General features: G+C 28.5%; 1 protein-coding gene and 1 long non-coding RNA gene across 5 annotated transcripts in view; one reads left to right on the top strand and one right to left on the bottom strand.

Annotated features, from left to right (window-relative positions):
* Nucleotides 1-13,744, bottom strand: part of LOC142320531 (glycerol-3-phosphate phosphatase-like) — a 94,697-nt gene extending 80,953 nt beyond the window's left edge. Inside the window, exons 1-2 of one of the 4 annotated variants that reach the window (XM_075358422.1) lie at nucleotides 13,586-13,744; nucleotides 1,216-1,307 (exon numbers count right to left, since the gene is read on the bottom strand). In XM_075358422.1, the coding sequence (XP_075214537.1) occupies nucleotides 1,216-1,289 (74 nt within the window). In that variant the 5' untranslated portion in view covers nucleotides 1,290-1,307; nucleotides 13,586-13,744. The remainder of the gene's footprint in view (nucleotides 1-1,215; nucleotides 1,308-13,585) is intronic. The other 3 variants (XM_075358421.1, XM_075358425.1, XM_075358424.1) reach the window with 3 other exon arrangements.
* A 439-nt stretch (nucleotides 13,745-14,183) lies between these two features.
* LOC142320137 (uncharacterized) lies at nucleotides 14,184-20,850 on the top strand. The gene is made up of 2 exons (XR_012755297.1): nucleotides 14,184-14,441; nucleotides 20,648-20,850. It is a non-coding gene; the product is annotated as an uncharacterized LOC142320137 (long non-coding RNA).
* Nucleotides 20,851-23,262: the final 2,412 nt, after the last annotated feature.

Raw genomic sequence — 23,262 nt, 5'->3', positions numbered from 1 at the left:
AAACAGACATGTCCCTAAGTTTTTAACAGTAACTTAATATCTTTTCTAACAGTAAATGAATAAAAAAAATAAAAAGATAAACTTTAAACTGGGGTAGGCTAATGTCCCAATGACAAAAAAATAATGCTAATATTTGTTGATTAAAATTCTTTTGATCTAAAATCAGGCGTGAAAAGCAATATATTCATTTATAGTACAGATATAAAATTTAAAAATAATTAACATTAAAACAAACAATAATATGTGTGAAAAGAAGATAATGATGAATTAAATATAACACATAAGTTACGAAATGTTTTTATTTAGTACTAGGACATACAAAGAGATATATATATCAAAATATACCACATTGGTGGTGGTATTATTATTATTATTATTATTATTAAAGTAGTAGTAATAGTATGGTATTGTTGTAAGTAAAGAGAAATTTCATGTAGAAAGAATTGTTATTAAATAGATTTAAAAACTGGGAATTATTTCTCAGAAAGTCTATACATTTTTTGGAATGGCATTATATGGCACAAATTTGAACAATTGAAAAAAAATACAAAACAGAAATAGTTTCTGAAATGATGTTACAAGAACATTTCTAAAATTAAGAAGTTGCAAAATCAATTTCAAAAGCAAGAAAAATGTGGCAGATTTTTATATAAAATGTAAAAGGGTTGACTGGCATTCAGAATTTATTAATATGGTTGTTAAAGGAAACACAAAATGTAAAAACTGTAATAAAAAAACCTATTAGAAAAAAATATAAAAAGCAACTGAAGGTATAAAATGTAAGCATGTTGTAGTTTAAAGATTGATTGAGAATATTATTGAATCGAGAAATGTATCCAACCAGTTAAAATTAATTTAATACGACAAAAACCTTTACAGATTGTTGCTTCTATAAATTTTTAAAATCTGATTTAAGAATGATAATCATTTTGAAGAGAGGACTTCATAACAACAAAAATATTTTTCTACAAGATTTAGCCAACATCCACCAACAGAATTTTTAAATAAATTTACAAAGAAATTGTTCACAAAATTTTACACAACATATTCATTAACAGGGTATTTCTGTTCTAGTAACAAGTACCATAAATAAAAATAATTAATAATGAACATATTTCACTTTTAAATGAAAGGTACACTAAAACACATATTTGAAAGGTACACATTTATACTACATAGAGACGAAGGAAACAATCATTTGTGTAATATACAAACCTTTTACATACAGCAGTGGTAAAGGCTTTTTTGAATTTCAATAAATTTCTCAATAATGGCCTTGAAATCCTCATAATTTAACTTCTTACAACCTATGCAAGGAACTCTGAATTAATTTTTGCTATTTCATTATTACAAAATGTATACAGAGCAAGTTAAAAATAAGGAAATTCCTCAACAAGTATAAAACTGTTCCAGATAGAATACTGTAACTTTCAGGATAAGGTGTCTGTCAACTACTTTACTTTTTGATGAGAAATAAAATTCAACCCCCTCCTGGGGAGGGGGAGGTTGTAACTCAAATATTTTAAATGGTAACATCCTTTGTGTGTGATACATCATTTTAAAGGTAAGAAAAGAAAAATGGTATAAATAAAAATTTGTTATGTCTGTACCCAAAACAGTGGCAGGATAAAGTTTGGATTTTGAGAAAATTACATTGATAATTTATGGAACTGTTATTACAAATAAGAATTTTTTTTAAAATTTGGTTAAACGGATATTATCAAATCTATTTTTAAAAAATTATTATTTATTAAGCATAACATTTCATTTGAATAAATGTTCGAAATGTCCTCCTTCTGTTATTTCACAACAGGAGTCAATTGTAAAAGGATGATACTGCATTATTCAACAATTCCCTAATGATATTTTGTATTGATTCCTGAATTTTATTATGTAAATCACCAATATCTTAGGGGTTATTATGACAATAAGTGGCCCCATAGAAAGCAATCTGATTGACAAGTTGGGTGATTTTGCTGGCCATTCTATTTAACCTCTTCAACCAATCCATCTTCCAGGGAAAAAATGAATTTAAAATTTCATGTATCTGAAGACCAAAATTAGACAGGGCAACACCTTGTGGAAACCAAATGTTTCGGAAGATGGAGCCAACAACATTTTAAATGTTTGGAATGATGGGATTGAAAAGCAAAGCCTCATATTTCACTGTGTTTAAATTTCCATCAATAAACACAGACCCTATCAATCGTCCACCAACAATACATGCCCATACATATTCTTTGACTGGATACTGTGTATGTGTCTCATAATACCAGTGTAAATTAATATCAATCCAGTATCGACAATTATAACCCACTGGGTTAGTCTAATGGTGAACATGTCTTCCCAAATCAGATGATCTGGAAGTCGAGAGTTCCAGCGTTCAAGTTCTAGTAAAGGCAGTTACTTTTATGCGGATTTGAATACTAAATCATGGATACCAGTGTTCTTTGCGGTTGGGTTTCAATTAACCACACACCTCAGGAATGGTCAAACTAAGACTGTACAAGGCTGCACTTCATTTACATTCACACATATCATCCTCTAAAGTAATACCTGAATGGTAAATTCCTGGAGGCTAAACAGGAAGAAGAAAAAAGTATTGACAATTATGGAGATTTATATTGCCATTTTAAAAAAAATGTGATCACTTAATAAATTAGGACCTGCTCAAATAATGTTTATCATAATTTTACAGAACTCAAATCTTTGATCATAATCATTTTCATTAAGTCCTTGCACCAGATGAATTTTGAAGGGTCTGAAATTTTCACTTTTTAATGTTCAAATCACTGAACTTTAGCTAATGTTATGTTCTTGTGCTGCCATTCGAGTTGTGGAATGAGGATTCTCAATACATTCTTACATAATCTCTAATGATTTTTTATTATTTGTTGCAGATTTAGGCCTCCCTGGTTTTCCCCTATTATTAGCTACCTGTTTCTTCAAATCATTTGATGGTTTTTAACACTGTTTCTTTTGAAACAGGGTTACGATTATGAAATGTTGCGTTGAAAATTCACAAACTTCATTGTACGACCTAACTCTATCACCAAAGCCCCTCGTCATTAAAAATGTGACCCTCTTCTATTCACTAAGTCACATGTTGGTAGAAATGTTAGCAAGTGGCACAGAAAAAATTAATTCAGTAAAAAAACAATTACAAAAAAGGTAAAAAAGATGTAAACAACAAAAATGACTTACAAATGTGTGGTAAAAGTGGATAAACTCAATTAGCCAACTGCCAAATTCTCTTAAGAAACTAACAGTATAGTAATGAAACACTCTAAATGGAATATAGGGCTAAGAAAAAACAGTGGTAAGAGACTATCAATGATCAGCATGATTAGGTGGCAATATTTTTATTTATTTACTCATTAAAGTGGAACAAAAAAATCAATTTTTATGTTAAAAAATATATATTTTTTAATTTTTAAAAATTTAATTAACGTTTAAAATATGTTTTAATTTAATTCAGTTTACTTTCTTTTTATTTAATTTTATTATTTGAATTTATTAAATTTAGTAATTTTCAAACTCTAAACTTTATTTCGCCACCATTTTTGGTACTGACATTTTACCAAATTTTTATTTATACCATTTTTTTTTTGTCTTAAAGAGAACTTTAAAATTATATATTACTCAAGGGGTGTTATTTAAAATATTTGAGTTACAATCCCTGGGGGTCTACCCCTCAAGAAGGGGTTAAAAATTGTATTTCTTGTCAAACAGTAAAGTAGCTGACCAATACCTTATCGTGAACGTTACAGTATTCTATTTCAAACAGTTTTAAAATTGTTGAGGGGGTTTTCATACTTTTGTCTTGCTATGTAAATTAAATACTATCAGTACTTAAGTGTAATCAATTTTCCTTTACTTGTGACATTGACCCATTGTGTATTTATTAAATCTGTTTATGGATTTCTTATAAATTTGGATTTTAGTCATTTCTTAGTTATTGAATAATTTATATTTAAGTATCCAAGCAGTAACATAATATTAACATTACTATTTTTAATAAAAATTCACCTTAATTCAATTGAAATCATTACATGCTCATGAGCATTTTCATTGCAACAGCTGATTTATCAGTTAAGTATACTTAAAAATTAACTTCTTAAAGATGTAGCAAGGAAATTTTAACAAAAAATTTTAATATAGCAATTCATTTATCTCATTCTAGTCATATAATAAAATTTTACTGTTTTTTAATATAATATCTAATTTACGAAAGCTCATTACGAAAGTCCTAATGAAAATGAGTACAGATCTTTCATTAAAATAAAAATTTTAATGACTTCATTTGGTTACAAGTGAATGTTGCCTTATTCATTGCCAAATTAATTTTTTTCTTACTTTATCTCATTTAGGAAATAGAAAATATAACACAACTAAGTGCTATAACAGTACTTATGCCTCATAAACAGGAATGCAACTTTTTTATTAAAAATGTTATTCAAAATGCATTCAATTACCATATTTTGAATAAGATTTTAATTATTTAACTAAATGAGTCAGCACATCAAGCATTACCATGTTACAAAAGTTAATAAGAAAATTTAATGTAATCTTATTTCTATCACCACATATACAACCTTTGATTCAATTCATTCTTTCCTTTAATATGTATTGTCTTATACTGAAAGACAAAAATTCAATAATAAAATAAAATGCATCTTTGCAGAAATCATTTGAAGCTCTTCACATAATTCTAATTTACTTTTTGATGGATGAAAGTCCATATCTAAGTTTACTTAGATATTGCACAACTACATAGATTAACTACGACATCAAGCTTAAAACTGTAAACAAATACTATTTTTAAAGATAATATGAATGGCAGAATTCTGTCAAAGAGCCAACAGCCTAACAAGTACTTCACATGAGCACACATATATACAAACTTAACAGTCACTGTTTCAGTACTCCTACATGAATCTCCCTGCCTTAGACTCACAATATACTACAAAGCTTTTATGTAATTGCTAAGACTTCCATTTCAGAGGGCGTAACACAAATTTCAAAAGTAAACTTGTTGTTTTTCTATACAATTTTTATAGCACTATATAACTGAAACAGAATCTGTATACTTTTGTGGTCTGAGAATCTCAATAATAATGCAATAATATAAGACTTTTTTTAATATTGTAAATTTAAATCGTGTTAAAAAAATGTATATTAATGATATATAAATATATAAATTAAAGACGTTTCTAGATGATGTATGCAAAATATTGATTTTTGATAGATACATAGACCACAAATGTGACTGTAAAAAACTTATCCTCTAATACTCTGAAAATCATCTGAAATTCGAAACATGTTCATATTTAGGTATGGTGAATCGGATATGACACAAAACAAAAATAAGAAGACAAACCTGAATTCATCACATAAAGAAAAAGCCACTACTAAGACATCAGTTATTCTTAAATCAAATAAAAGTATGGATCACAGCAATAGTATGTCATAGAAATTAACATTTGGCTTCTTTAATTAAAAGGTCAAATAGTAACATTCCCTACACATATTATGAGACTCTTTCATTAATGATGAGCGCATATCTGCTCCAAATCTATTTTTGTACTTTGTTTTTAACATCACATTAGCACCATACAAAATTATTCCATATAACATGTGTTCCATTCATTTCAGTTATAAATACCAGAAATAGAATAATAACAACAAAAGTACATGAACAATTTTATAAGTAGAAAAAACTAAGATAAAATATTATAAAACCATCAGAAAAACACAATGATACAGAAAGCACGTGTTATAAATATAACACTGCTTAAAAAGGTACATTAATTTAAAACAAAAATATAACTGACAAGCTGAAAACAAGTTAAGCTGTAAACTGTAAATGTGGATTATGAATATGAAAATAACAATATATGTAAATATTTACGTTTACATTAATATTTATGTATATGTTTAAGATAGACAAATATTTTTAAAATGAACCCTAGAAGCAGAATAGGTCAATAAATGTTTCATAGTATCTCACTGGCATTGCCTTTTTTCTGTAAGAACTGCATAGCACATTACTATTGTACCAAATGATTGAGTTAATAAATAAATGATAAAAAACATCAAGAAAAACTGAAATTTACATAACTGAGAGAGCATATTTTGTTCTCTACATATCATTGGCATTATTAGTAAAAAGATTTATTAACAAAATACATTCATCTGAAGAAATAGCAATATACTAAAAAAGTGTTAACTATAAAAAAAGCAGTGAAAACAAGTATTTGTTCAGACAACTTGAAATGAAAAACTCGTGAGTTATATGCCAACAAAAATCTCTATCCAAAAATCTCTTCCATGGCCATTCTCGTGACCCAATTTCATAACTTCATTAGTGACATTAAAATCTCAAAAAGACTCTATTTAATGAGGCTGTAAAAGTCAAAAACTGCAAAATCTAGACTGCGAGGATGATGTTGCCACAATCTCCTTATCAGTTACTCCAACAGAACATAGTAAAAGTTCTTCATGACAACTGCTGTATGCAGTGTCACTGTCATAAATAAGCAATACGAAATACCTTTGGTCAATTTTCCAGGACATCAATGTTTAATGAACTTTTTGAGGTTCTTCAAAGTTTCACAGTACACTGCTTCGTTAATCATGTTGTTCTTGGTATGAAATCAGTATGAACATCTTTATTTTTGGAAAAAAAATATATATTCATATTTTTCCAGCAGAAGGAAATTTTCAGTACTTTTATGTGGTTGCCTGGCTCAAAACTTCATTATCACCATACATTTATATAATGAGTAAAAACATACTACCCCTTTCAAATTAAAAGGCATGGCCTTTTAATTTGGATGATACTAGCAACGAACACTTGACAACTTTCACTATACACACACACAATGGAATAATATCTAACTATATCAACCACTTGGCCAATTACATGTCCTTGACAGGGATGTATAAGTAGCTGTGGCACATAGACCTCAATTTAGTCATTAATACAAGGTGGTGCACAGAAATGGAAAATTTTGAATTTGATGTTGGTGCACCCTGTAGGTGCACTATAAGTGCAAGAAAAGCATTAAACTGTAGAGTGTGCAGTCGCTATAAGGGCATTTTACTGATATGGTGGCAGTGTGACAGCTGGACAGAGTGTTTTAATGACACTATGAGATCCTGCTCTATGGTTAAGTTCCTTCTTCACACACAATCAAAATTTGGGTGTTCGTAACTTTGATTAGACTGGTTCAGTTTTGAAAAAACCTAGTGGGCTTGTATATTGTCTGTATGTATGCCAGAAAACATTGATACCATGAAAGCAGTAGCGGTAAGGAGTCATTGTTCGGTGCAGAAAATTGCCTCATCCTTGGAGCTTGGACGTCGGAGCATGAAAAAATACTCCATAATCTGAAATTTCATCCTTACAAGATTCGAATTGTAAGAACTGAAACCTAACAATAGTGCACTGCGTCTGTCATTTTGAGAAAAACTGTTTTCTAAAATCAATGAGAATGCTAACTTTATTGAAAATCTTTGGATGTTAGATGATGCCCAGTTCACTTAAAGTGGATATGTGAATAAGCAGAACTTCAATTACTGGGCACAAACAAACCTTGCTGTTTCGCAAGCATTCATTGCACAGTGCTAAACTTACTGTAAGATGTGCACTTTCATGTTGTGGGGTAATAGGTCCTTACTTCTTTAAAGATGAAGGGGGCTCTGCTGTCACTGTGCCGTCTCAACGTTATGTTGACATGATAGACATATTTTTTGCTCCTAGACTCCATTCTCTTCCAAATCTTGACATTCGGCAAATCTGGTTTCAATAGGATAAAGCCACCTCACATACTGTCCTACAATCTATGGCAACATTGAGACAGTTGTTTGAGAATCACATAATTTCAAGCTAACATAGCTTTATCATCGCAGTCTCCAGACCTTTCAGTCTGCAAATTCTTTTTATGGGGGCATCTGAAGAGTGCTGCGTACCAGACTAAACCAAGAAACCTTGTCCAACTCAAAATACTGATTGAAGAAGAACTCGCCAAAATCCCAGAGAACACATTGCACTGCGCTATGCAAAATTTTCAGAATTGATTTACTGAATGTGTACGCAAAAATGGACAGCACTTAAGTGAAGTAACTTTTAAAAAGTAATGTAATTGAAATTTCCACACTTGTAGAACATATTTTCAACATCAAATAAATGTTAGTAACTTTACTTAATTTTTTCTAATTATTAAACATTTTCTGGTTTTTCTGAGCTACCCTGTAAAACTATTTTTATAAATTTTGGGTCATTTTTCTATTGTAAATTTATATTTGTGTCATTCTAAAGATACTGCCAAAAAATAGTATAACATATCATAATGTACAGGTATTTATAAAGAGATCAGATACAAATGATTTTTGAAAAGGGATGGCAGTGTTATAGAAGCAAAAACTTTAATGTATGTTAGACTCAAGGTATAGAAAAGTCAAATGTAATGGAAAATTATACCCACAATGTCAAAAGAATTTTTTTTTAATCTTTCCTCTTTTTTATAGAAGATGTATTCTTGTCTAGATGGTAACAGACCACTACTCAGACTGTTAGATAAAAGATTAATCAGCAGAAATTCAAATACGTAAGCACCACAACATTCTTAAAGTTTGAGCATAAAATGCCACAACTTTAAAAAAGAATAAAATGTTAGATAGCTAAAGAGTAAAATGGATAAAGTTCAGATGTAATAGTAATTAGTTTAGTAAACAGAAAGAAGGATAAGATTTTTGTAAGATAATTACATAACAGTTAACAAGAGATCAGATTACACAAATGCAGTAATATAACTAATAATGAGTGAAAAAATAAAACTGTACTAATGCTAAAGTGGGAAAATGATTATAGTTAACAGATTCACAAACCAAACCAAGTACAATAAGATTTATACATCTATCTCTTCAGCAGAAGATAAGATGTAAAACAAAAATGACAAAGTATACAACTTTGTCTAGTGCTGATGAAAATCGACTGAGATCTGAAATATAAAAAAAGAAAATATTCTTGAAGAATGTTTTTTTTTTTTGAGAATATAAGACAGTGCAGACTTTGGAATTTTTTCAAAATATTAACTACTGATAACAAAAACCTTTTTCTAAAACCATAAAAGTATAATTATATATTCTAACAATAGATTACAGGACGGCTGAAAAAATATTTTAACTTAAACATTGGATATCAAAATAAAACTACGAGAAGAAATGTCTACTGATAGTAATCTAATTCTGACAAAATTTCAAGAGTTTGAGAAACTAAAGTACCCATAAAAAAAGATACTTAACAGATTAATTTGAAGTTTAAACCTGTAGATTTGTGGGTTGTTTAGGAAAATCTGTATAAAATATATCAGCACAGAAGTAAACTGCAGAAAAGAGACTAATGACTTTAAAAATGCAAATAATTAAAGCAATAGATGAGACTTTAGATACAAAAGGGACAGAAAAAACCCTGGATACTAAAAGATATGATGTTAAAAGCAGATGAACATGCAAAACACCTAAAAGTGTTAAAGATAACAACAGCATAAAAATTTATCAGCTTTTGACAAATAAAATACAGAAGAGATGAAAAGTAGGAAAGAAAAGCGAAAGTAAAGAATTTGGTGAAATAATAAAAAAAAAATATATATATATATATATATATATACTTCCAGGAAAGAAGGGTTAGTGTACAAAAATTAGAAAATTTTTAATACAATAAGAATTAACTTCTTAAAGACATTAAATAAATTATAACACAAGAAATAAACAACTAATGGGTGAGCACAATAACTATCATGTTTTCTAAGAGCTAATTAAAAAATTAATATGTCATTTTATGTTTTCTAATCTATATTTAAGAAAACATAAAACAATTACACAGAAGGAAGAACTATTTAATAAGGTGTTGGATAAAGATAAAGAAGCTGATATTCTAGAACTTCTGAGAGCAGAGCAGCATGTTGGATTGATTAGAATTCTTGTTGTTTATGGGAAATTTAAATGAATTACCTGAATATGTTACTAAGCAAATTATATGCAATTCAAGAAATGTATTAATCCTAATAAGTTTAAAATTTCAAAAAACAGATAACTTTTTTCCTGAATTTCTGAAAAATATGTTTATGAGATCTTTTTAGTTTTAATTTAGTAACTTTGTTAATAGCAGTGTTGTTGATGACAACAATTTTTCAAACATTATTGCTCTTATTGTTATTCACATTTTTGACAAGTATAACTACAGTCCCAGACAAAGAATTACTACACTATCAGTTTAGCAACACAAATAATGTTTGGTAATACTGTTTCATTAGTTGAGACAATAGCAATAAATGAAAAGAATACATAAAAGTGAAGGTGTGTGAAATGAACAGAAAAGGGAGAAAATTTCAGCTTTAAGATCAATCTTCATAAGGAGGTCTGAAGAAAAATATACCTACATATGTAAAATATAAATTCTGAGAGAGCATTAGATAACGAAGAGTAGAATAAAATATTACAATTTTAAGAAAAATAATTTGATGGTAAGGGAATTAGTTTTGACTTGAATTGGAAAGCTGTAGTAACTATTAAGTATAACTTATAGGGCAGAAAATACTAAGAAAAAGATGTGGTATATTTCTATTTCTTTTCAACTAGCACAGAAGAGATGAAATAGAGGATCTGGAAGAATATAAAAAAATTGTTAATATTTGTTAATAATATTGTTTCATTAGCTAAAGTAAATATGAGTTAGCAAAATTTCTAAATGGTGCATATTCCATTGCTGGAAAGAAATGAAAATTAATACAAGTAAAACTAATACCATGTAGTAAAATTAGGCTTAACGATTATGCTAAGATGCACATAAAGACAGAAAATAATACACCAGGAGTCACAGAATTTATTATCTTAATATAAATAAAAGTCATTCTATTTATGTATGTAAATACAATGTTGTATGGTGTATTTATGTTCCATATCTCCTCCTAAACCACAGGGGTGATTTTAACTAAATTTGGAACAATTATTACTTACTAACTGAGCAAAAATAAGACATCCCTACTGCAACTGCTGTGAGATTTGATGTGAAAAGACTGTAAGCTAATATCATAGAAGCTACAATATTAACAGAAATCAGTGGTATTCCTCGGATACCAGTGATTCCAATTGTCCCTTCAGTTTCAAGCGATTACAATTTCCTGTTAGACTTGCTTTTGGCAACACAATTAATGGTATCACTTGCTTTTTGCAAACAGTCAATCAAATGGTGTGATATTAACCTAGAATCTTCATATTTTCCTCACAGACAGATTTATGTAGCATGTTCCAGGGTTGGCTTACCAAAACACCTCTTTAACCAAGCTCAGGAGGAAATACAAAAAAATGATGTTTAATGGGAAGCATTGGATTAAACTAAGTTGTTGCAGTTTTGAACTCTTTTGTGTTGTTTGAAAGTTGTATTTATTTGAATGAATATATTGTACATTTTTATGTATATGTACTTTGTCTTAAGTTTGTTTTTTCTTTAGTTCATCTTTGTATATAACTTACAGTTGTCTATAGCATCTCTATTGGTGCTCACGGCAGGATTAATTAATTAAATTAAAATTAATGCTTCATATTTGTATAAGTGATTAAGTTATTTGTATTTAGTGTATTTGAATATATTTGTATAGTTGCATTAGTTATTGTACCACATATTGTTTGAAAGTTTAAAATACACATTCCTTTGTCAAACTCCTCATGTTTTCATTGAAACCACATTACTGTAAGTTAATAAACACGTTTGATTTGAAAGGTTAAATTCAACAAGAAGTAATACAAAGGAAATTTATGTTTGTTGTGGAAACTTAATGAAATTTAAAAACAAAATACAAGAAAGGCCACTATGTTTCTTGAATTAATCTTGAAAAATATTTTAATGAACACAAAATTTCATTTATAAATAAAATAAAACTAAAAATAATATGGAAACGTGCATTCAACTGTTCTTAAAATTGTATTGGAGAATATAAACATTATAAAATTTGTTCATGAATTAGGAAGCTCTAAGAAAAAATGCAAATTCCAACTGAGACAAGTAATAATAAATAATTATTGACTGTAGATTTGATTTTGTAAATATTGTCATTGTCAATACCAAATGATACATTTAATTTACATCACACCATTTAAATGGATAAATATAATTGAAAAAAAAGAATATTTTACATTATTTATTTTTACTTTATAAGAAATGAAATCCATTACTACAGTTCAATGAATTTTTGCACCCAAATCGTAAGGATCCTCCATCTACCATCAATGGTTGACACCCGAATTTTTTGTGACCAGTTCTGTTTGATATGAAAGATCAACAGGTATCCCACAAGTTTCTACTGCTGCTATGGAACAAATTAGGAAGAAATTTGAGCACAGTTCTCATAAATCAACATGCTTCTTGTGAAATGAGTATTTCATTAACAACCATTTTTCCACATTTACATAAATGTTTATAATTAAAACTATGTAGAAGTACCATTGTGAAAGAAGTTACTCAGCAGTATTACCAGTAAAAACATTAAATCATCATGTCATTCTGAGACATTTTGCTAAAGGTTTTTAACAAAATACCTACTTCAACTAGTAAAATCTCAGAGGTATTAAATGAGCTAAGCAAGGGTCTCCTTGTACTAGATGATAGAAAAACTAATCATATCACTTACAGATGTTTATATTGTAACATTTAACCTTATTTAACCATCTAAAAGCAGTAACATTAAACCCAGAGCCTTATAATTAGAACAAGAATAAAAATATTCAAAAGACTTCTACTAGCTATCTTAAACATTTGTACTGACTGGTCAAGTCAATAACACAAGTCAAGTCAACACTGGTCAAGTCATCAACAAATTAAAAAAAAAAAAATATTATTAATGGTTACTATAAGGTAACACAATTATTACTTTATTCTGAAAAAAAAAATAAATACCATATATAAATCAATGGCTTTAAAATGGTCACTTAATATGTAACATTCCTACATTAGAAAAAACTTTAAAATGTTAAAACTGAATAAAATTGGGAACACAATATTTTTTTTTTGGAATTTGTTTCTAATTATTTTATCTCTAAACTCATAAATCTGTGAAACAAATAATTTTGCATGGGAAAATATTAATACAATTTCATTTGAAAGAGAACATATGAAATGAATATGTAATTTCTAATTAACATTTATCATAATTCTAATAACCAACTGCATGAACTTCATTCCATGAAGATCAAAGATATTACAATACAGTAGTAACAAAAATTACAACACATAAATTGACCATAGATTTTCAATCACAACTAAGTTTACTCACAATTTACATTGTGTACAGTTTAAGATAGACTTATAACCAATAACAACAAAACAGAATATCAAATCAAACCAATTGCTGAACATTTGAAAATATAACCTAAATTTTTATGTTAATAAACATAACCTTCTTTGCTTAAAACATAAATCGAACAACATAAGCTACCAAATTTTCAAATAGGGTAAAGTGTATTAAGTAAAGCCTCTCAGCACTAGATGAAAAGTATTACTACAAATTTTAAAATAACAACTTACTTACAAAACGTCGAAGAAAGACGACCGGCGGCATCTGCGATAACCTTCGCAACCTCAAGTACTTTAGTAGAAAAATCTCCCACTCACGAAGTTAAGAAAGTCATTTTTATAGTAGTACATATATATATATGTACATACATATATATATATACATATATGATTTCCAGAATTTAAAATTCCTGTACCACCACCATTGATAGAAGTTATAAAAGCATTCTGATACTGTCCGATAAGGAAGAAAAATAATTAAAATAATATTTAGAAAACTCATTGCTAGAGTATTATAACAATTACCGAATTTATATAAAATAATGGAACAGTGCTTTCTATAAATAATTTATGATTAACTGTTTATACAATAAAAACAGGATACTACTATCAACTCAAATATTGTACTCATTACTTCAAAAAATATGATGGAAAGATTTTTAATCAGGTATTTAGTAAGAAGTATTACAAAAGTTCGGGTTTTTAGGAAAAATTATGCATAGTATTAAGCGATTCTTTTTAATATGCGTTTAAAGAAATATCGTCGTTAAAACCAAAGTTAAGAAAAATTTAAACAAAGAGGTTAGATATTACTTCCATTTCGCGGCTCGTCCGTTGAACGTCGAGTTACAACAATCGATTGTTTTGTTTATCTTTTACGGTTAAGTCGATGTATTGTTGGTTAGCGTGGATAGTAAAATTTGTGGAGTTTCTTATACCCGAAGAATTTTGTAAATATTCATCCAAATGATTCGAGTAAGACCTTTAATGGAACGGACTGATCCAGCAGAAGAAAAAAAAAAAGCGACCGAATCTGTAATGCTACACATTGGATTGTTTGTAGCATCTATAATTTTGTTGAGAATTGGTAGGTTATGTGGTATCTTACTTTTTGTAAGATAATTTATATTTCTGTTTTAATAAGTTATCTTATTTTTGGTAAAATGACATTTTTAAGTGAGTGATAATAATGAGTAACTTGCTGCGTAAGTAGTTTGAACGGACGATAATAAAGTTGCTTATATTTGTGTATTTGTATTTTTTAGGTTGTTACAGTACATTATTTTATTTATTAATTTTTGAAGACCATAGTAAGTTTTTGTTTATGTATAGTACTGAATGTACGTACGTATTTTTTAACTGGATGTACTTCTCCATTCTTACTAGTTTTTGTTTTGTACTTTAACATACCCCTGGCATTCTAAATTCTCAGTTATTTGTTTCATGTAATTAATATTTATCTTCCTGTACAGTTTTTACTTTATAGTTTCTTTGATACAGGCTGCTTGCCGTATTCTTTGATTCTGCTGTAAACTTCCTTTCCCATTTTACTTAAAACCTCTTCAGTTTTCACACTTTTATCAACTCGTCTAATTTTCGTATATTACAACATTGCAAAAGTTGTTATTCGTAATCTTTTGGCCTTAAAGAATTTTATCCCAAATAAATATTTTAAAGAATTTCTTCCCAATTTTCTAAATTTACATTTCACATAATTTTTTTTTTTCAGTATATAAGCATCTTTGGCTTACGTCTGACCTTATGATACAATATTTTTATTTTTTTACTTTATAATTTAATTATTACAGATTATTATAATAAATGCTATTTAGACTTTTTTTTAAGTTTAAGCTTTCAAAATGTTATTGAAAACATAGTAAGATTAAGATTAGTAAGAAATTTAATTTTTTTAAACTAAAATAATTGTTATGTTTAAAAGTGCAAATGTAGACACTTTATTTCAGTAAAGAATATTTCATGCATAGATGAAATTTTGTAGAATGAGGTATTTTGTTAATTGAAATCCTGGTTAACTTTCTGTAAAGTGGAGTTAAGTTCTTTGATTATGAAGAGAGATGGATTCTGACTCGTCAGAATCATTTACAACAGCCTCTTTATTACAGATCTCAGTCTCAATCATATTTTCATATCTCATTTTACACAAAATTCAGTTAAAAGTTTTGTGACTATAAACTAATTAATACTATATTTTTTCATGTAAATCTGTGTATTTGCCCACTTGGAAGTTTCAAGGTAGATGTTATAAAGCATTAAAGTTGTGTATTTATTATTCATACTTACCAAGAAGTAGCTAATTTTACAGTTTTCATGAAATGTTATTAAAAGCAAAGACGTACAACAATCGACCAGTTATATTAGATTTGAATCTAGTAATTCTAATTTACATTGTGATCATTTCTTTTATTAAAAAAATTAAATGAAGAGGTGAATTATGAGTTATGAAAATATTTGTTATCCATTAGTGATTCATGTTTTCAGAGTAGAATTGCTGATGATAGATTACATCTTGTCATTTGTATGCAAGAGTTTTCATGTAATTTTAAAAAGCATAAAATGGAATATGATTTTCAATTGTTTACTTAAAAAAAACCTTGTTTTCGTACAGTTTTATACAAATTAAATTAAGTGTTAATTTTTGTTTATATAAGTTCTTAATAAATAATGTAAAATAGAATATGTTTTAATTTTAAATATGTACTAATATTTTTTTCTGTTAATTAGGAAATAAGACTATCTCAAACAGAGATGCCTTCTTCCATTAGCCTTACTATAAATATTTAGGTTTTAAATGTTAACTTACTAGATGAGATTTTTTTCTAGCTAATGAGTTTTAACAATTTACTAAGGTTTATAATAATAACTTTGTAGTAATCAAAAACAAATATGTTTTTGATTACTACATTCAGTTCAACTTAAGTAAAAACTAGTAGTATGTTTAGTACTTATTAAACATGTCCAAAAACTGTAATCTCAGTATAGTTTATTTTTAAGGAGAAAAATTAAAAATTATTGTTTCAACCTAAGTACAAGAAATTTGATACTTATCAAATGCCAGAAATTACTATTCAGTTGACAAAAATAGCAGTAATGGTAGGAGACTTTTTGCAAGAGAAGGTTAAGCAAGAGCTATTAAAAGAATTTTCATAACCTATACTACTCATGAAAATAACGGAAAAAATTCATATAAACGTATGTCCTAAAATGCTTCATTTACAAGTTACAGATAGTGAAAGATATTGCTCAGATTTCAGCTACCTTTGTGAAAAGTCTTCCTGAAATTTGTAAGATATTAATTAAGGGACAGAATTGTGATTTAATAAGGTTTTTAACTTGAACAATTGAATAAAATAAGTCCCAGAAACATATCTGCAGTAGATTTGGAGAAATCTGGGATGAAAACCAATAAATTGGAGTAAAAAAAACATATTTTTTTATGTTTGACATACTATAACTTGGTTAAGTGGGTAATAATTACATAAAACCTTTAATAAAACTTGTAGAAAATTAATTCTGAAGAAAATGGTGTACGATAAGTTGAATAAAAGAAAAGTCAGAAAAATTAAATTTAAAACCAGTACACTAGATCAAAGTGCATTATACATACAGTTTATAATAAATGTACAGAAATGTGCCCACCATTTTCAACTCATTTATTGACATAATTTTGTATTGCTTTTGTTGCTCCTTATAGTTCTTCAGGGCTGTCCGTAAGTTGCTTAGCCACATCCATAATGCAAACAATTAGTTACTAGAATATATTTTTGTTTTGGATACAATATTTTCCATCCATCCCCCCAGGCACAAAACTCTAAAGGTGTTAGCTCAGGCAATCTTTGTGCCCAGGAATGTGAACCTCTACAACAAATTCATTTCTCAGGGAAATAATGATAAGATGAGTGGAAACTGTACAAGAGAAGTGGGGAGGTGCGCCATTGTGTTGGAAATACGAGTATACTTTGCGTCTCAGCACTAGAGGGACATCTTCGAGCAGCTGCAGTGATTCTTCATGTAGAAAGTGTAAGTAAACCTCAGCATTTAAGTGGCCAGGTAATATGAACAGTCCAAACAGCTGATTGTGAAGAAGATTGCATCATACATTGACGCTAAATCGGTATTGAACCATTTCATGAGTATTTACATTCACCACCAAGTAATGGTGAGCTTGGAGTGGTGACGATTACTACCCAAGTTAAAAAAATCGTGTTCCTTGGTTTTAATAATCCCCTTACCAGATAATTGTTCTAATTTTAACAAATAAATGCAACAGTTTTAAAATGAAATATAGTCGGCTAATTCTGAACTGTACATTGTAAAATGTAGTAACCGATGACAAAATATTATTACCAATTATATGGTAAATATTGTGATAGCCGGTTATTACTGTAATTTTAATTACTTACTGGAAATTATCCGTTTAATTCCTCAGATAGAACACTGTACTTGCTGTCAGGATTATCTTAAGTGTAATTGTCACTATTATCACTCACTTCAATGAAAGATTCAATCAGAGAATCTATTAACAATTCTTGGCTCCAATATTCACCTTCAATTTTTTTAAACTTTTCACAGTAAAGTTTTCAGTGTTTGTCACTCATTGTATTCTTTTATCTTCACACACTTTCTTCACTTCTGACATCTTAAACATTGTGTTTTGGCTCGCAACATGTTGTTTGACCTCTGACCATACTATCTAAATTTGATTTAAATCAGGATGGTAATGGAAGCTGCAGAACTTGATGCCCACTTCTTTCCAACAATTTGCCAAATTGGTATCATTTTCTGTTTTTTATATTCAACTTATAAGTTCATACAATTGTGGTTTAACGAAAATGGAATATGATGTTTCTGTAGGCAAACAGTCGTGTCTTGTTTCTTGCTTGACGACACTGAAAATTTTTTAGAAAAGGTATTATGATACGGAGCATTGTCAATAACTACTACAGACTCAGGAGGAAGGTCAGGAACTAATTACTCTTCAATCTCAAATAATTTTTAGTATTCATGCTATCATTGTAATTGCCACTTTTTGATTTGGCTGTCAAGTTAATCTGGTGTGAATTATAATTAAGTTGTCACCTTTGGTAAGTGAAATCCTTGAGTGAAATTTATTCACAGTTTGCCTTACCCCATCTGTATCAAAATCATCTAATCTTATAACTAATTCAGAATGTTTATTTTTTTAGGTTTTGAATCTGAGTCCTGGAAATCCCACAGGCAACTGCAGTTCTCTCATCACATTTCTATATAGCAATTAAATGCCTGTCATTTTTTTAATTTTCCTACAGCTAAACATTCTTTCTTCATGAAATCATACTTGTTTACAATTGCATGCACCTGTCTTCGAAGTTTTTCTCTTTCATAACAAACTTAAATTCAACCATAACTATTTGCATATGATCAAACTACTTTAAAAAGTTTGAACTGAAAACCAGAATAAAAGTTTTTTTGCAAAATATTGTATCATACATTAATTGACTGTGTAACAAAATACACATGCCAAAAGAACCATACTGAGAGACAGAACAACAGAAATGAACTTTATGACATGGAAAACCAAAGAGAAACAAAAATAAAAATAATTGTTTTGTATTTTAAATATGATGTCACTTTCTTAATACTGTAAACACACAAAAATACATTGCTTTGTAAACAACAGTTTCATCATTTTTATGCTGCTAAGAGGTGATCCTGGTGTGCCAATGTTTCAGAGAACAATAATGTAGCATTGATGTGAGCCGATCATCCAAGCTCGCTGTTATGTGGCTGCTACTGTACTTCGATGCCCATGTTATCGCGTAAGTTTTTGAGGTCATCTCAAGTGAGATTTGCTTTGGTAAACAAAACATGCTTGTAGACATATCGATTTGTGTTATACCAATGCAGAACTCCAAATGAAGCTGACCGTCTCCTAGGTGTAGATGTTGAACTGGCCGTTTATTATAAGGATAAAACTTGTTTAAGGGTCCTCCAAAACCATCAAATGTGAAACGTCGATCTGCTAGAAAGACATCTACTGACACCTGAACTGTGCTGAATTGTTTTGATTAATAACAGCATCATGTTGGACAGATAGTTCATAGCTGGTACGAATAGTAGGTAGTGATTCTATTTCCCAAAGATTGCGAAAAGTCACAGTAATTGTTTTGGGATCTGGAATCCCTATGATTCGGAAAACATATTTCATATTCTGCTGCAGCTGTAGCATTACCATTACACACACCCAAAATGAATACCATATTAGCGAATTCCCCATTTTAAATATTGTATTACGTTAATGGCAAACCAATCATGTTCAAACTAAAATTCACAGAAAACCTTTGCCTAACGACAGCACAACTCACAGTACCCAATATACTTATTGTATCTTACAGAATGATTTAAGCATTAATGCAGTATTGAGCACTGTAGATCAGGTGCTGTTATTTTATTGCCAACTTTGAAATAAAAAAATACTTTGTCATTAATCAAACTTTTTCATAAATAAAAAAATATGTCATTTTTATTTTATAATTTTTACGTAATTTCTAGTTTTTAAAATTTTTAATAGTAAATTTTGTTTTTACAAATTTTTCTCATCAATAAAGGATTTGATTTTTTTACGTTAAATAAATACTTTTCTGACTAACACAGTGTACTGTTTCTAAATAAAATTGAAATTTTTCCTACTTTTCTTTGTTTTATTCAACTTATCTTTTGATGTAAGATAAATTAAATTCTCTAAAAGTTTTGCTTAAATGTTTATTTATTTATTACCATTAAAAAACAGGTTTTTACCCCAGTTTATTGGTTTTCACCTGACTTCTCAAAACTACTGCAGACATGGTTGTAGGACCTATTTTATTCGATTTTTCAGGTCAAACCCCATAAGTAAGCTTTAATTCTGCTCCTTAATTAACATACTAAAAATGTAAATACCACCTCATTTTAGGGTAGCTGAAATCCAACAGAAATCTTTGCTAACTGTAACTCACAAACAAAACATTTTAGGACATATGTTTATATGAACTTTTTCATGAGTAGAATAGGTTATGAAAATCCCAGGAGAATGTTGTGATACCCTCTGTATATACTAATAATCTATTGTTTGGTAAATTTCATTATTATTAGAAAACTATATGTTTATATGAACTTTTTCATGAGTAGAATAGGTTATGAAAATCCCAGGAGAATGTTGTGATACCCTCTGTATATACTAATAATCTATTGTTTGGTAAATTTCATTATTATTAGAAAACTATTTAATCTTTTTGTTTGTATTTTGCATTTTTTCAGCGCCGCTGGTGATAAAATCAATAAACAAATCTTAACATTATATTATGGAATTCAGAAGTTTGAATGGAGCTTGAAGAGTAGTACTTATTTAAATGAAGGACATTTTCACTGTTCTCAACATGGCAGAAGTTTATTCTTAATTTTTGTTACCACTAAAAATTATGTTTTGTTAGAAATATAAATAAATTATTGTTATTTATTTATTTTTTTGTAAGTATTATTATTGCATATTATCCTGTAAATAAATTCCTTTTTTAAGAACATATTCAAAAAAGATTTATTATTAATAGAACAGCAGTGTGTCATAATGGAATTTTTTTATTTCCTAAAACCTTTGTTTCTTTGAAGTCTGCAAAGAAAGATGTAATAAGAAAGAGTATTTTTAAATTATTTCTGCTTTCAATTAAAATCTTTCGGTAAATTTAAATGTAGTTAATATTTTGGTCTAGAATTCTTACATACATTGTGTTAAATGTATGAACTCATTATAGTTAAGAGTTGAACGGTGTACAAAAAAATAGTTTTAAAGCTAAAATATCTCTTAACTTTTACTTACTGTAATGAATCGCAAATAAAATGAAAAGTAAAAACTCTTAAAGTTTTCCCTACAGGAAATCATTGTGATGCTCTTTCGTTTTGCAATACACGTCCAACCAATAGGAGAGTTTGTTCTACACTTTAATCAGCATGTCTGGAGTAATGGAAGTGACACCTGCTTCAATCCTGTACATTAAATCAGGTAATCAGTTGGCAGCAGAGATACATACCCAAGATCCTTTATAACACCCCAAAGGAAAATAACATTTAATATAAAAGTAAAGTATCCACTTACCAACAATTTTGAGTATTGACTATTCAAGCACATTTGGATTATTCCTCCATTATCAGGGATTACTGACTAATTATACATTTTATAGTTGTGCATATAGATTTTTATTAAATGGGAATTAAAATGAAAATAAAATTTTAAATTATTATGGTATAACAGTTGATTGTCAATAGTTAAAATAAGTCAACGTTAAAAAAAAAAAAGGTCTTGTCAGTAATTTGTTTACAACTGTTACGCAGTATAAATTGAATTAGTTAGCCAACCTAATAATTATTGTATAATTTGCTTGAATAAATATCGTTATCAAATCTGATTTGTTCATTATAAGTTTATTATTATTCATATATATATGAAATTTCTCCAGTATACTAGTTTTATGAATGTTATTAGTGTATTCTAATATTTCAAAAAATTCATTTAGATTGTAATTATGTCCACTCTCTTTAATGTGTTTAGCAAAGTTAGATCGATCTTTATTATTTTTATTTATGCAATTGATGTATTCTTAAAATCTAAATGAGAATGAACAATTTGTTATATCAATATATTTCAAATCACAATTTTCACATTTAAGACTATATACTCCTTGTTTTTCTAGATCGTATTTGTTATGATATTTTATTGTTTTAGAAGGATCCTTATTATTTATTATTTTATTATTAGTTGTACACGCTGTTTTTAATTTAAATGTTTAAATATTGGTACTTAGGTATTAACGCCACCGCAGCTACAGCTGCTGTTTAGGTTATGTTGACTTCGTGTACTGACAAATCGTACGTATATCAAAATAACCTAACTAAATATAACCTACGCTCGCCAACCTCTTATAATTAACATTAAATATGCATAATATATACAACTTATTAACAATATAAGCTTAATCCAGTTAATGTTAATCCACCGAAATCCAATTAATGTTAATCCATCGAAATCCAATTGACTACTTTGTTTTTAAATAAAGCGGTAGCGTTAATACTTAAGTACCGAGGTTAGAGAGCGTAGGTTATATTTAGTTAGGTTATTTTGATATATATACGATTTGTCAGTACACGTAGTCAACATAACCTAAAGCTGTAGCTGCGGTGGCGTTAATACGTAAATACCTAAATATTTTATTAGACTAACTATAATTTATATTATATTCTATTCTAGTGTATTCTTCTATAGTATTAATATTTGTTAATTTTATTTTGTCCTATATGTATATTTTATTTTGGTATATAATTTATTTATTAAGTTTGTATCGTAACGGTTATTTAATGCGATATGTTTAATGTTATTTATTGCATTCATTACTTTTATATTGTGTTTTAAGTATTTTACTACTCTATAAATTAATAAATTAAAATATGCTATTTTCTGATACCACAGATGAAAAAAGTTAAAATGTATTGCAGTGATCTTGTTTGGTTGTATTCTATATATATATATACAACATCAATTTTATTATTATTAAAAATTTTTTGTTAAATTTTATATACAACTAATCAATTACATGTGTGGAGAACATCCAAGAAAATAACATGTGCGGTCAGATTGGTAGAACTTCGAGGCCACAGCAAACAAGCCCTGTTATTGGTTCTATGCTGTTCAATCCAGTTGTTGGGGAAAACATCCACTCAATCAGTCCCATTCAGAGTTATGCCAGTGAGGAGGTGCACCATCTTGTTGCCAAATAAAATTCATTGGTCTATCTTGCAGTTGAGGAAATAACTATGTACAGGTTGGACGGGAAGTCCCTTTATTCTAGTCATGAAATTATTAGGTTAGGTGCAGCTTACCTTCT

The sequence above is a fragment of the Lycorma delicatula genome, chromosome 2, assembly GCF_047948215.1.
Source record: "Lycorma delicatula isolate Av1 chromosome 2, ASM4794821v1, whole genome shotgun sequence".
In the NCBI taxonomy this organism is placed as follows: domain Eukaryota; kingdom Metazoa; phylum Arthropoda; class Insecta; order Hemiptera; family Fulgoridae; genus Lycorma; species Lycorma delicatula.
The sequence above is the reverse complement of the archived record's forward strand: the minus strand, read 5'-3'. Positions and strand labels throughout refer to the sequence as shown.